This window comes from Ailuropoda melanoleuca, chromosome 3 (genome assembly GCF_002007445.2).
Source record: "Ailuropoda melanoleuca isolate Jingjing chromosome 3, ASM200744v2, whole genome shotgun sequence".
NCBI classification, from domain to species: Eukaryota; Metazoa; Chordata; class Mammalia; order Carnivora; family Ursidae; genus Ailuropoda; species Ailuropoda melanoleuca.
The window spans coordinates 80,635,916-80,651,499 of record NC_048220.1 but is presented as its reverse complement, the minus strand read 5'-3'; the positions used below and the strand labels follow the sequence as shown (position 1 = coordinate 80,651,499).

The following is a 15,584-nucleotide window of genomic DNA, read 5'->3' as shown; positions in this document are numbered from 1 at the left end:
TAATAAAGGCTAAATATTATATGAAAGGATAAGTTTTTAATACTAACATAATAGAAAGAATGTGGGTTTTCAACTCAAAGTTGTGTTTGACTCCTGGGTCTGACATGTTAAATTTAAATTTAAATTCTTCCTTACTGTAATTTCTTTCTTAAGCCTGGTTTTTCTTCATACCACCCTTTTCCCCACAAATCATGAATTTGCCTGTAATGTATTATTTGGTACGGTAAGTGCATTTGTATTCTAACATAAAATTTAATATTTTTCTTTAGGTTTATGATCTGTGAATATGCCTGTTAGCGAATCACCCATGATTAATAAATTAGGAGTGATATCTTCCTCTTATCATGAAAAACTCTTGAGGTTTAAAATCCAAAATTTAAGGAAAAGGAGGAAAAATAAATCAAAGTAAGTTTGAAGAATTTTCATATTATTAAACTAGCAGACCCAATTGCATTGTAGAATTTAGAAAGAACAGAGTATTATGAACAATTTCTTTAAAATCACATGTAGTTCTAAAATATGTTTATCTATATATTTACTATTTTTAAAGAAATAGATTCATAATTTGTAATATTTCTAAAATTTTGAATTCTACACTTTTTAAAATAATCATTTTTCCTATAATTATATATGTCTATTAAGTTGCCATAATAATCTGTGAAATGCATGAGAAAGTATTTAATAACTACTTTATTGTGAAGCACTTTAGTTATTTCTATGTTCTTTGCTATTTCAAATTAAGCCAAAATAGAATGTCTTTCTGCATTTCAAATTATTTTCTTGGCATTAAGTTTCTAAAATGAAGTTACTAGGTCAAAGCTTGTTGATAATTTAAAAATTGTGTGTGATTTTAAGAAATTTTTAAAAACTTAAAAATGAAGAGAATTATAGAATACGTAAGAAAACTTTCATGGTGACATTTGTTACATTGGTTTCAAATGTTTTTGTTTAGTAAAGAATAGATCAACAGATAAACATGAAGCTCTTTGACTACCTGCCTTCCCACTTAAAATAATTGTGGTGTATATCATTTCAGCTCATTTTTCCTCTTTAATATGCATGAATATAAAATTGCATTTTCCATGTAAATATAAATGTAATTATATCTAACTCATTTATCTGTGATTTGATTTTTTTTCAGTGCCTGTAGTGATGGTATTTTTTTTAATTATGTTATGTTAGTCACCATATAGTATTTCATTAGTTTTTGATGTGATTTGATTTTTTTAAAAGTCAGTGTTATGTTTCTAATTCAGTCCATACTGATAATTATGTTTTATTATTGATAATTATTTCTTCATTCATTTTAGTGGCTGTATAGTGTGACAATATAATTAATACTTCCTATTTTACTTATTTTCCAAATTTTTGCCAATGAATCAGTGCTATAGTGACAATCCTTATATATTTCTCGTTGTATACCTGGGTAAGTGCTTCTTTGGAATGGGATTTTTTTATTCCTCATTTTTTGAATTTTACTTAATGCTCTTGCCCTCCAGAGTATTGCAATCAATTTACATTGTCTTCACCAGTATATGAAAGTATCACCTCCCGCATCTTTGCCATTGCCTGATATTGTCAGACTTCTTCATACTTATCATTGTAATAGGCCATAAGTGGTACTTCCCTGATAGCTAATTTTTTGAAATTTTTGATAACTAATGAGACTCAGCATCTTTTAATATTTGTTACTGTTAGAAATACTTTTATGAGTTCTCTGTTTATGTAATATTTTCCAATTTATTTTTGTGTTTTTTCTTATTGATATTTGATATTCTTAAATATTTGTTATGAATTCTTTCAGTCTGTGGCTTGTCTTTTAACTTTGCTTTTGTGGTGCCTTTCCTCATACAGAACTCCTGGAAATTAATATAGTCATTATGATTTTAAGCGTAGTTATATACTTTTTGTTGCTGATTTTGTTCATTCACTCTACTAGTCCATTAACATACTGTGAACTACCCATTCATTCCTCTGTTGTTGGCCACTTAAATTATTTCCTGTTTATGGTTATTATGAACAATGTTTCCATGAACATTCTTGTACTAGCATCCTAGCACGTATCCTAAAGTATATACCTGGTAATGGGATTGTTAGATCACAGGATATATGCCATTTAGTGAACAGAACTCAGTCTTTTATGATCAGTCATTTTTGTATTGTGGTTAAGAAATCTGGGTCCACCTCAAGATCATGTAGATTTCTTATACATTATTTTCTAAACACCTTACTGTTTTGTCTCTCATGTAACATGTAGAAATGATTTTTGTTAATGGTGTTACATTCAGGTCTAATTTTCCTTTTTTATGTAAATACCTAATTGATCAACACCATGTTTCAAAAAGAACGTCCTTCTCCAATATTTTGCTAGTACAACTATTGCGTAAATCAAATGTCTGCATATAATGGGTATTTCTGGCTTCTCTGTTCTGTTTTACTGGCCTATTTGTCTCAATACCAATGCCACACTGCCTTACTTACCATCATTTTAATAATAACAATTTAATAGTTAACATGACCGATTTTCCAAATTTTTTCTTCTTCATTGATATTATTTTTAGAATCAGCTTGTCATATTTTTTTCAAAAACTTGTTGGGATTGGTTATTTAATTTTTCTGAATCTATAGATAAATTTGAAGATAATGGATCATAATAAGTATTCATAATAAGGATTCCAATTTATGAACAAGATATAACTTCCATTTATTTAATTATTTGTAAAACTTTCTCAATGAAGTTTGTTTCTTTCATAGAGGGACTATGCATCTTTTGTTAAGTTTATTCCCATGTATTTGGTATTTTTTATACTATTACATGTTTTACACATATATTTTTTTTAAAATAGATTTTTTCTAGCTGTTTCCAGAAGAGAGAAATACAATTGATTTTTATACATTGATTTTACATGCAATTATATTGCTAAATTCTCTTATCAATTCTAAACATGCTTCTCTCAATCCTGATTAAAAAAGAATACTCTAAACATTTCATGATTAAGTACAATTAGTGTCCTCAAACCTTATCTAGCAATTTAATTCTAATTTGTGGTTTTTTAAAAATTCCACTAGACTTCATTACTAATTTAAGTAGTTAATGTTCCTTTATGTTTTATTTACTGTTAATCACTTTCCTTGCTTTCCCTTCCTTTTTGTTTCTTAGACCTTGTTTTTTCTTTTACCAGATACACAACTTCTAAAATTTTCCTTTGTGAGAATTTTTTGTTGAGAAAATCTGATTTTGTTGATCTGAATATATTTTTATTTTATTCCTATTCTTGAAAGAAATTTAAAACTGAATATGGAATTATCTTTAGTCTGTTACCACTTTTATTCCTTTTTTTTTCCCTTCAGCAGACTGATGTCATTCCACTCATAGCTTCCATTATTGCTGTTGAGAAGTTAGGTAAAAATTTGATTCTATTTCTTTAATATTAATACGTGTCCTCCCACCTTGGGCACTTTCAAAAATTTCTTATTGTCTTGCATTTTCTGCAATTTTACTATGATGTGTCAAAATGTAATTTTAAAAATTCTGCTTGGATTTCTCAAACCTTTTAAATCTGTGGACTGTGTCATGATTCCTGAAAAGTCATCAGATATTGTTTCTTCAGAAATTACCTTGACAACTCATTTTCTCTCCTTCTGAGAGTCTTGACTAAATGTGTATGAGATCATCTCATTGTATATTTGACCTCTCACTCTTTCACATTTTTGTCTCCATTTTCCTTTTTTTGTCTCTTTGTACTGTACTTTGAGTAATTTATTCTGATACGTGATGTTTTCCATGTGACTACTTCTCTTGTTACCAAATTTATCCATTGAATTTTAAAATCTACCTGAAGTGTAATCTGCATTGAGACTGATCTCAGCAACACACACACACACACACACACACACACACACACACACACACTTTTCCTTTTGCTTTACTTTTCTGCTAAGCACTGACACATCCTTCTCTACAGCTCCCTGGGGTTGGGGAGAAGGGACTGGGATTAGTTCTGATTGCTTTTACCTTAGGCATTTAGTCAGGCAATGTGGAGGGAGTCCAAGTTTCCCGCACCTTGGAAATCCTGGCTTTTGCTTACAGCATGGTCACTTAGAAAACATATTTGGTCTTGTCTCCATGGGCTTTTGTACGAAAGGAAACCAGATTCTGTTTCTGGCACCACCTGTTTGAGATGAAGCGGACACCTATCTTGAATGAAGCAACATAATCTTTGTTTTTCTTCTTAGGTGTCACACGAATTGTCATATGCCTCATATTGTATTTGCGTCACTTACTCTTCCTTAGAAACATGCGTTTTTTGTAGGCCTAGTGTGGATTCTGTTACAGACACAGTTAGGGCTCCCTGTAAATCCTTCAGATGAGGTACTGAAGTCTATTCTGGACCAAAGAGAAAATCACACAATCTTACAATGGATTACTGGTTCAGAGTATACTGTTTGTCATGATTTTCTTTTATAACTAAGATTATTTTATTGTGCATAGTTTGTTTTGCTTTTTATACTTCATCTCAGAGATGGAGAAGACTGGAAGATTTTGAAGACTTACATCAAATGTATACATTTATTTTAGCTGACTGGAAAGAGCAAAAGAATAAAAGGGTCTTACATTAGGAAGATTTAGTCAAGGTATTAGATTTTTACATCTTTCCCACAGAAGCTGCTTATTTTTTATATCTGGGAGGCTGTAGTCTTCTAAGTTTCCTAAAATGTTAATAAACCTGAAATTTTTCCTTTTTATTCATGTTTTTGACACTTTTATAGTTAGTGAAATGTGCTCTACTAATACATGCTCTAAATAGTTTAAAATGCTCTGCATGTACATATCTATATAATGTTACTGATTTCGATAAGCACACATTTATAATACAATATAGCTTTGTAGTATGTAAATGTGTGCTGTCAGCAGCAAGAAGAAACTTTTCTAGACTTACATTTATATTCTGATCATTTGTTTATCTTATCTATAGTGTGTTTTTATCATTTGTTTACCTTATCTATAGTGTGTTTTTCATTTATCTGAATTACTGTAAGTCTTTAAGTGAAATTCTGAATGGTGAAGACTTTTGCAATCAGGTCTGTTGATTTTAGCCTGAGACATCTATATTGTAGCATTTGGGGATGGCTACAGATGATTTAGCTAAAAATATGGTGACTTAGGATCTGGGTGGCCAAAAGGAGCATGAACACATGCAATTAAATGCAGCTTCTTTTAGAATGTATTACCCCAGTTGAGAGATCAGTAGCTACTGATGAGAATATCTGTACAAAGTACGTGGAGTCTTGCAAAATCATAGAAACCAGACTCCTCTTATACTTAGGCTTAAACCACCACTTTCTTAGCACAAGTCTCTAGAAGGCAGAATATGAGAAGGGGATTAAAGTTCTAATACTTTATTTGGGGTTTACAAGGTCAATGCACTAAAGATGAAAAAAAAAAGGAAATTGAGGCGGGAAAACTTGATGCATTACTACCTGGAGCACTAAATCACAACTTGCTACAGTGAAATACAGCAGACATATCCATACTTGGCATAATGGGACTTAATTAAGACAGGTTTCAAGAATAAATCACATCGCATAGTAGTCCCCGGAATGGAGAAGTGAGGAGGGTTATTCATCTCATCTGTTGCTTTTTGTGTAGCATTTTCCTTGGTCAAAATTCATTCCACAGGTGCTAACTCATCTATACTTCCAGTTTGTGTCCTCCAGCACATGGCTACTCCAAACGTAGAAGAGGAAGGGCAGCTCACTATTTTGGGCCACGAAGATCATGTAGGCAGCAGTCAAGTGAATCTGAGACTATGCAATATTTATGGCCAATACAGGCACTAATTATGGAGACCTTACAGCTTTGTATTTTGCAGAATGTTTTCAGATATCAGATTTTTCTTATCCCTAAACTCAACTCAGTATTAATAAGCTACTAGTGACGACTCCTTTTTTTTTTTTTAAGATTTATTTATTTAAGAGAGAGGGAGAGAGAGCACAAGTGAAGGGAGGGGCAGAAGGAGAGAATCTGAAGCTGACTGTGCGCTGAGCATGGAGCCCCTTGGAGGGCTTGATCTCATGACCCTGAGCTCATGACCTAGCTAAAACCGAGTGCTGGTCACTTAACAAACTGAGCCACCCAGGCATCCCATGAAACCACTCTCAAAGATTTCCACTGATTTTCTAAACATTAATGATCTCTTTGTCCTTAGTTTTGATATCCCTGCAGATGTGTATTTTTGGTCATGCTTCCTATCTTCATTCTGTTCTTTGGTATCTCAGTCTAGAATTGCTTGTTTGCATGGAACAGGCACGTGTTCAAATTAACTCAAGCAAAAGGAAAATGTAATGGAAGAATACAGGGTTGTCTTGTAGAACCTGAGAGCAGAAGGGCATAGCCAGGCCTCATTCATTCATTCAGTACTCATTATGCTCTCTAATTGATACCGGAGATAAAATAGTCAACTTGACAGGTGTAGTTCACATCTATACTAGACTATAAACATGAAAAGTGTAGGGGCTCTGGCTACACATTAGTAAATTATCCAACAAACTTTGACTGGGTGCTGCAATGGTGAGCAAGTAGCTTCCTGCTTTGGGGTGTGTTGTTGTCTTGAATGACCTCTCAGCAAAAGCCACCTCTTGGCTGTACATAACCATTCAGCTCTCACGGCAGCTAATTAAAATATCAACCAATTATTCAAAATCACCAGAGAGAGGATTCAATTGCTAGCTTGCTTCAGATGTCTGTTGTGACCCAATCAGTTACAGTCAAGGAGGTAGAGTCATATAGTACTAATATAGAAGTTGGACCCCTTGGTTCAGTAAGGACTATGAGTAATGAACAATTCTCAGAGAAGGAATTTACACCCCAAATTATACATATGTTTGAAATCCATTGTAGTGCTTCCCCGAATCTCCTGTTATTTTTCTTGTTTCTTCTTTCCCTCTTGCCTCTACTGTCCGAAGATCTCCCTTGACCATTTTTTTCTCCGTACTCTTCCTCTTGAAATTTTGTGGCTGTATCACTGAGAGTAAATGAATATGAAATCTTTATTTCCATATCCTATCCACTTCCTAATGCCTGCGTCACAAGTCTGTTTGGATTATAGACCTGTACACTTGGATGCCTCACGGGTGATAGTCTGTTGTCCAGAACAGCGCAGATTATCTGCCCACATTCCTCCATCTTACTGTCTTGATGTCAGCTCTCTAGTACTAATTGTATAGGCTCAAAACCCTCACAAATCTTCTCATATCCTATTAGTCATCAAGCCCTATTGATTTAGCTTTCACCTAATCTATCATATTCATTTACTCTTCCTTATTTGTACTGCCCAAACTACAGTGCATTTATTACTTCTTACCTAAATTGTTGAAATAATTGCCCAGTGGTTTACCAACAGCCATTCCTCATTTAAAACCATTCAACATATGACTTTCAGTTTAATTATCCTAAAGTACAGTATAATCTCTTAACTCTTTGCAAATAGTTCCTTCTTATTTGTTAAATAAAACTCAAAAGTCTGTGCATAATATAGAATTAGCACCCACTGCAACTAAGAATATCCAAAATAGCAATGCCACTTAAATAAAATAAAAGTTGTTTCTCTGAATGTAGTCAGTCCAGAACTGGTATGGTGATCTGGGACCTAGGTGTCGTCTAACTAGCTGCTCTGCTGTACGTGGCTCACATGTAAGGCCATGTCATGGGTTTATTTTGGCTGCTGAAGCTCCAGCTATCACAGTCATGCTTCATGCAGCAGAATAGAGGAATGGCGGAAGGGCTTGTGATGTTTTTAAGTAAAATTTCCAGAATTTGTAGCTGAATTTTACTAACATTTACTGGCTGAAACATAGACATACAGGCACATCTAACTGCAAGAAATAATCTTTTCATAAGAAAAGGAGAATAGACACTGATGTAGGCAGCTATAAATCTCTGCCATAGACCACCATTCAATGCCATTTATGTTTGTTCTCAACCCAGAATTTCTGTCTTCATTTCCTATCTTGATTTTAAGCATTCTGTCTGTCTATGCTGGGTTAAAATTCTTATTTTTTTCTCTTTGTTCCTATTTGCGTTAGGGTAAATTTGAAACAACTATAGAAAGAGGCCTCTAATTTTAGTGGCTGAAATAAGATAGAAATGTATTTATCTGACATAAGAAGTCAGTGGGTCTAGGCTGACAGGACAGCTCTGTTTTTGGGGTCAGTTAGAAACTCAGGACCCTCATTATCTCATAGGGTGTTGTACTCATCTGCCTAATCAAAGCTGATTCAGCACTATATTTGTGTTCCAGTCCACAGGAAGGAGGGAAAAAAAGCATCATTCTAGAGAAAATGGTATGTCTTTAAGTTAGAGGTGACCTAAAATTTGCATGTATTACATTTGCTCGCATCCCACTAGCTTGGCCATGTGCCTATACCTAGCAGCCAGAAAGACTGGGAAATACAGAGTAGCTAGGTGATCATGGGCCAAAGAAAAGACAGAAAAAGAATTTTGAAAGGACAGCTGCTATTCTGTGACATTCCAGTTCCTCGCTATTCAAGTTACAGCTCAAGTGCCATTTCTGCAAAAAAGCTTTTTCTGAATCTTTAACCCAAAACAGTAATGCTTATAAGTAACAGTTATCCAGCACTTGATATGTACCAGGAACCAGACTTTGTGTTCTGATTTGATACTTTTCAGAATTCTGTAAGATTTTATCCTCATTTCCACATATGAAAAATGATAGTTCACACAGATTAAGTGGTTAAGCAAAGATTATATGACTAAGAACCATTGGAATCATGATTTCTGCTTCTAAACTCCTACAGGATTTTTCTTTTCTTTTCTTTTCTTTTCTTTTCTTTTCTTTTCTTTTCTTTTCTTTTCTTTTCTTTTCTTTCTTTTCTTTCTTTTCTTTTCTTTTCTTTCCTTTTCTTTTCTTTTCTTTCTTTTCTTTCCTTTTCTTCTTTTCTTTTCTTTTCTTTTCTTTCCTTTTCTTCTTTTCTTTTCTTTTCTTTTCTTTTCTTTTCTTTTCTTTTCTTTTCTTTTCTTTTCTTCTTTCTTTCTTTTAGTACATCTTTTCATTGCATGTCACTTACCTCCCAGATTGGGAACTTTCTGAGTCTGACTTCTCCTCTGGCCCTCATCTTATATAGCAAAATATCTTGTGTGTAAGAGACTTCTCTTAAATATTTACTGAACAAATGAGTTGTCAGCTAAAAAGTTCTGATGAATAGCTTAGGTAGGGTATTAATACAAAGTATATTTTCTTTATATGTAAGGTTCGAATGATGCTCTTTATTTGCTACCTGTTCCACAAGACCGCACTTACATACTTACAAAAGATTCCATTTATTTTTGAAGGAAGTAGAATGTGTGAAGAAATTGGAATGTGGGAAACTAAAGCATATTTTCTTTTCAAATGCCTGTATTTACTCTGTAAAGTGTCTTTTTTGTTTCATAGGTGTTTTTTGTATATCATTATATGATAATTTGTGTAACAACCTCAATTTATTTGTGATGGACTAGACATGGTTCAAATAGCTGTATTTATCTCCCACTAAATAGTTACTGACATGAGCTATGGGACACCAGTTAAGTGACTCAATATCTATACAGAAAGCTCAAAGGCATTCACTTTCCACGTTTTCAAGGATTCATTACCTCCTTGTAATTCCTATACCACTTTGTACAAATGGGAAGATTAAAGCTATTTTGGATTCTTTACGAGGATCAAAGATATGTCATCCCAGATGACTATTGAGAAAGAGATTTCAGCCAACCAGATGTCTCCAAGGGCATGAGTGAGGTAGAGAACACGAAATGAAGAATGAAGTTACTCATTTCAAGATGCCCAGTTCTAGCAGAATTTGTGCGTGCTAACACCTCAGCTCTACCTGTTTTACTGCAGGCTCCATGAGGGCAGGGCTTTTTATTTCATCCTTGTATTCCCACTTCCAAGCCTAATAGGAGATGGCCAATACCTCTCCTTATTCTGTGATCATAAGGCACTGTCATTATTTTTACATACATCTGTCTCCTCAATAGGACTGTGACTTATGCAGGGCAAAATATGATTTTTATTCATATATTCCCCCCCCCATATCCCACAAAGCAACTAATTCAATAAATTCTGAATAAAGTAAGTTGTTAAAAAAAATGCGTTTTATTCTTCCAGACCACTCCTTCTAATAATATGACTCCAGCAGTTATTTGACCACACAAATAAACAACCCCTTGATTCTACTATCTATTCATTATTCTCTGGTGTCACTTTTGATCCCAGGCCCATCTTAAATCCTGTGGTATATCATTATAATCACTCTACTCATTCTCCTGCATACACCCTCAACTTATTTTTCTTGCTTCTCTTTGAAATGCTTCTTCACTCTCTCTGCATTTTCCCCAGGGGTTCCTTTCCATTTGCAAGACTTTAAATACCACGTGTATATTTAATGACTCAATAATGACTCCAAAATTGATGTTATCTAGCCTGAACTTTTCCCCCTGAAATTCAAACTCATATATCTGACTGCCTATTCTATGTCTCCACTAGGATGGCTATGGTCATCACATAATATATCCAATACTGAACTTATTCTCTACCCTCACCCCAAATCTGCTCTCTACCCATCTTCCCCATCTCAGAAAATTCCAATTCCATCCTTGCAGTTACTCAGTTCAATCATGACTCTTTTTTTTTTTTTTCCCTCTCATGCTTAATTTCTCTTTCTTTGGGCAGTCTTACTGGAGCCAGTGTCAATATATACCCCTTATCCAAACTCTTCATTTTACTGACATTGCTGTAATCTTGGTCTAAGCCACTATTCTGTCTCACCAAAGTATACATGTGCCTCCTCCCTTGCTACCTCCCACTTCTCCAAACTCCAACTCTCAATAGACATTGGAATGATCTTATTAAAACTTAAGTTAAATCTTGCCACTCCTCTTATCAAAACCCTGCAGTAACTTCCCATCTTACCCAGAGTTAATCTGGCTACTTGTCACCTCTCTGACCTTACCATGTACATCTTTCCTCCCTTGCTCATTTTACTGCAGCCACAGTTGGACTGATTTCATTTGCACGTAGGGAATAGAAATTTAGCTTAAACTGAACCAACACTGATATATGTGAGGAGATAAATCAGCCTTCAACATAATTGGAGCTGTGCTGGGTTTTACCTAGGAAGAAGGCATATACCAACAAGACTTCTGGCAACTATTCCAGAAACTTTTCAGAGGCTACAAAATTCTTTTACATCATGAGAAATTATGTTTCTTAATCCAAGAGTATGATTAGATCAACTAGGAGTCCTGTACACACATATATATTTTTATTTTACTGATATCTCTGTGTCTGTATGAAACATTTTTATTAAGGTAAAGTACTTTTTAAAAAGAAAATAGTTACGTTTAGCCCCTAGAAATTGATTAATTAAAATTTGGGAACTGTTAGCTATAATTATTGATTTGTTTTTGGTTTAGCCCATCATTTTCAATCACAAAAGAATTCATCTTGAGATTCAACCAAACAAAAAATCCAAAAGAGAAGGAAGACTTGTTGGAACAAGCTAGAAAAAACATTCTCAGATGTAAGGTACTAGTACACTATTTGATTATTTAATATATGGACTTTCTGTTCTAATCGGTGGGTGGCTACATGTTCTAAAATATCAAAAATAAAAATAAGAAATACCTTTTTAAAATCATTAAGTATCATTAAATATATTAATACAAAGTAAAATTAAAGCTTATAACCAAATAATTCAATGTCAAATAGCTTTTTAGGTGAAGATTCTCCATAAATTATTGAAGAATATAGCTGTTGACACTAGTCCAAGAGCTCACCACAAAATATGAAAGGCTGGCAAATAAATTTTTAATTATGATAATTCCACTTCTTCCCAAAGAAGAAAGGAAGCTTCCCTTAAACCTTCATGATACGTGCACAGTATAGTCTGTTTTTTCTCTGTAACAAACTATTCACCTAACTTGTAGAAAATACATTCTTTAAGAGTATGCCATTAATTTCCAAATTTTCAAACACATATCAAAATAGAATAGGAAGAGAAATAAGTCCTTGTTTTGCTTTTATTACATTAGATCCAGTTGATGTTAGGCAGAGAAATAATATACATATTACCCCAATATACATACTACCAATGTATATATATATGGTACAAATATATATATAGTGTATGTATACACACATATACACACATATATACCATATTACCAATATACATAATATCAAAAAATTCATGAAATCAAAGTTGCACAAAACTGGAGCATAAATTAAGCCATCTTTTTTGTTGTGGTGGTGGTTGTTATTTCCCAGTATTTCAGTTCACTGTTGCTCAGATATTTTTAAATTTTGAAAAAATTTCATTAGAAAAAGAATATTCTTCTGGTAAGTATGCATGCTGAGAGGTGCTAGGAGGTACATTCATCAATGAGCTTCTGTCCAGTTGGCCAGCTGCTCCTTGGGGAAGCCCAAGGAATGGGCCCATTAAGGGAAGAGTGGCAATCTTGGTATCTGTCTCATGTTCATTAATTTCGGCCCATTCACAGTGAAGTAGCCAGAGTTTTCCAGCAAATTGGCATTAAACTAATTTCTGTTGAATCACATTCAATATACTTTTCCTTCTAGAATCAGAGATGCATTCTCTTGGTGGGGTAATAAGGTAGAAGTAATCCCTTGAAAGTGAAGAATGAGAATTTATTTTTAGCAAATAACTAATGATGTAACTCAGAATATTAACATTCTTTACATTTTAGCCCTAATACAATTTACATAAAATGTCAAAAAATAAAAATAATAAAAGCAAAAATATAAAATTTTATATAACTCTGGCTATGGAGCATAGTCTCATAGAGTGACTTTCAGAATATAATTAAGGGATAATCAAAATAAATAAACCAATAAATAAATTTGTAAGAAGCTATACATTTTGGTTTGCCTTTTTCATTCTTCCGCGTAACAGAGAAAACTAGGTCTCAAAACCTTAGGCTCTGGGAAGCATGTGCATCTTCCTACTGCATGGACGGAAGTAATATATCTTGCTCAGTGCAAAGGAGAAATCCAAGATGGTATGTACTCTAACTAAGCTCTTCTTAGTTACCCTGAGTGTTTTGTAGATTAGCAGAAAGGTGTAACTTGTGACCTTTAGTATTTAGAAATTGTGCAGGAGCCAAGGAAAATTTGCTTTTCTCTATCAAAATATCTGGTAATGTTTCACTGTGAAATCTCCTTTTGTAATTTTGAATTTATGAATTTGCTCAACTTTTTAATTACAAAATTGTTTTAAAAACTTTTGTTCAGTACAGTCTTCATTGCTTTTTCTAAAATTAGTAACTAATTAAAAAGTAATATAAAATGTCACTGAAGTGATTTTCAATTACAATAGGCACTATACTTTAGAAAAACTTGTTTTGGCATTTTATAATTCTTACTCATAAAACGTTAACCAAATGGTCCTTTGTTTTTCACTTATTTTAAACAGCCATTTTACTCATTACCTTTCATTTATCACTTCTCATTTATATGTCTCCTTCCAAACCATCCTCCAACTAATCTGAAAAAAGAAATTAAAAAACATTATTTTTAAGGAGGTAAAATTCCATCTATCATTATCCTGAATTTTTTTAAAATGAGTTTTAGAATGTTAACCATATGAGGTCAGAGAGTATTTCCGCATGTAAATTGAGTTTTGTAGGGCTATCTGGGAGGTTTCAAGCAACAGGAAGAGTAAGAACAATTTCGTATTTAACTTGCCCTTATGGCACTTTCATCACAATGCTATCCACAGCCTGACCTCTATTAAATGTTTAAATGATATTCAATACCAGGGGTGCCTGGGTAGTGCAGTCGTTAAGCGTCTGCCTTTGGTTCAGGGCAAGATCCCATCCTTCTGGGATCCAGTCCCACATCAGGCTTCTCCTCTGGGAGCCTGCTTCTTCCTCTCCCACTCCCCCTGCTGTGTTCCCTCTCTCGCTGGTTGTCTCTCTGTCACGTAAATAAATAAAATCTTTAAAAAAAATGATATTCAATACTAAACACCCCGGCTTATCAACAACTAGCAGCTACTTGCTTTTCTTTGCGCATTAAACCTGTTTTGCTCGGGCATCCTGCAGTCTTGCCATTCAGAAGAGGACTGGCCCTTCCAGCCTGGGGGCAGGGTGAGGGGTGGGGAGGGCAGTGAGTCATGGGGAGCTAAACTAATCAAGGGATTCCCTTTTGCTTGTGAGTGATTAGATGGATTCCTCTCTAAATGGCTTGGTAAGAAAAAGATGCCTGGAGCTTGTGTGGTCATCGCTGTCACCAGGTACATCAGAGGAGCTAGAAATGAAAGAAAAATGCATACAGAGGGCAGGTATATGAGCCAGCCCTACAGTCTTTCCATCTATAATCTTGTGAAATAATAAACATACTTACTTATTTTGAAGACATTCCTTTGCATTTCCTATAACACACAGCCAAGGCTTTTTCGTTCTTCAAGATATTGAACTCCAGTTAAAAACCCTAAATATGGATTCTTAGTACCAGCTGCACACCTGAAAACCCCCCACAGCTGTGTCTTGCCTGTCTCTGGTCTGCTCCTCATTCTGTGGTTCACCCTCCATCAGCAGTGATCATACTAAAGCTTAAATCATTACGAGTGCCTTTTTTTTTTCCTAGTGACTTCTTTTTTTTTTTTTTTAAGATTTTATTTATTTATTCGACAGAGATAGAGACAGCCAGTGAGAGAGGGAACACAAGCAGGGGGGAGTGGGAGAGGAAGAAGCAGGCTCATAGCAGAGGAGCCTGATGTGGGGCTCAATCCCATAACGCCGGGATCACTCCCTGAGCTGAAGGCAGATGCTTAACCATTGTGCCACCCAGGCACCCCCCTAGTGACTTCTGATTACACTTTAAAGAAGGCCCGACTATAGGGAACTGTATGATCTGATTCCTGGCTGCCTTCCCTACTTACTCATTATACTCCGGTCATACTGATCTCCTCCCTATTCCTTGGATATGTTGGGGCTTTTCCTTCCTCAAGTCCCTGTATTTGCTGTTCTTTTCAGATATTTACATGACAGCCCTTCAAAATCTTTGTAATAACTTGAGGTGTAATTTCCTCTAGGGCCTTAGCTCTATGTTCTTCCTCATTCATCTCCCCTGGGCCCTATTTCCTCTGCATTGATTTTCTAGTTTTCCACTCTTCTCTTTATAGCACTTATCTTTAGTACTATCTTTTGTCATCCAGTTCTGCCCCATTTCCCCATCATCATTTGTATGGCCTGGTGATCTATTTTGTGTTGGCTGGAACAGCTGAGGCTCCTTGGGTATCACCCTCTCTCTCTTCTATCTCTAGCTCTGTAGTCTCTCCAGCTTAGTGAATTCTGAGTAATTAGATTTCCCAGATGGCAGGTAGGTGTTCCAAAGCTAGTATCTTGCGAGAGATCCAAGTGGCAGCTGTATTGTCTTTTCTGATCTAGCATTTTATTGGCTAAAGCAGTCATAATACCTACTCAGATTCAAGGGCAAAGGAATGTAGATTTCACTTCTTGTTGGGAGGGGTGTCAAAGAATTTGTAAATATTTAACATTTTAA

The 15,584-nt window shown here is 34.7% G+C and overlaps 1 protein-coding gene across 1 annotated transcript in view; it reads left to right on the top strand.

The window, feature by feature from the left end:
• Window positions 1–277: 277 nt before the first annotated feature.
• The window catches only part of TMEM232 (transmembrane protein 232), a gene marked incomplete at its 5' end in the record, with an annotated part of 218,342 nt that continues 203,035 nt past the window's right edge, over window positions 278–15,584 (top strand). Inside the window, 3 exon segments of the mRNA XM_034655649.1 lie at window positions 278–405; window positions 11,474–11,585; window positions 12,973–13,078. Of these exon segments, the coding sequence (XP_034511540.1) occupies window positions 278–405; window positions 11,474–11,585; window positions 12,973–13,078 (346 nt within the window).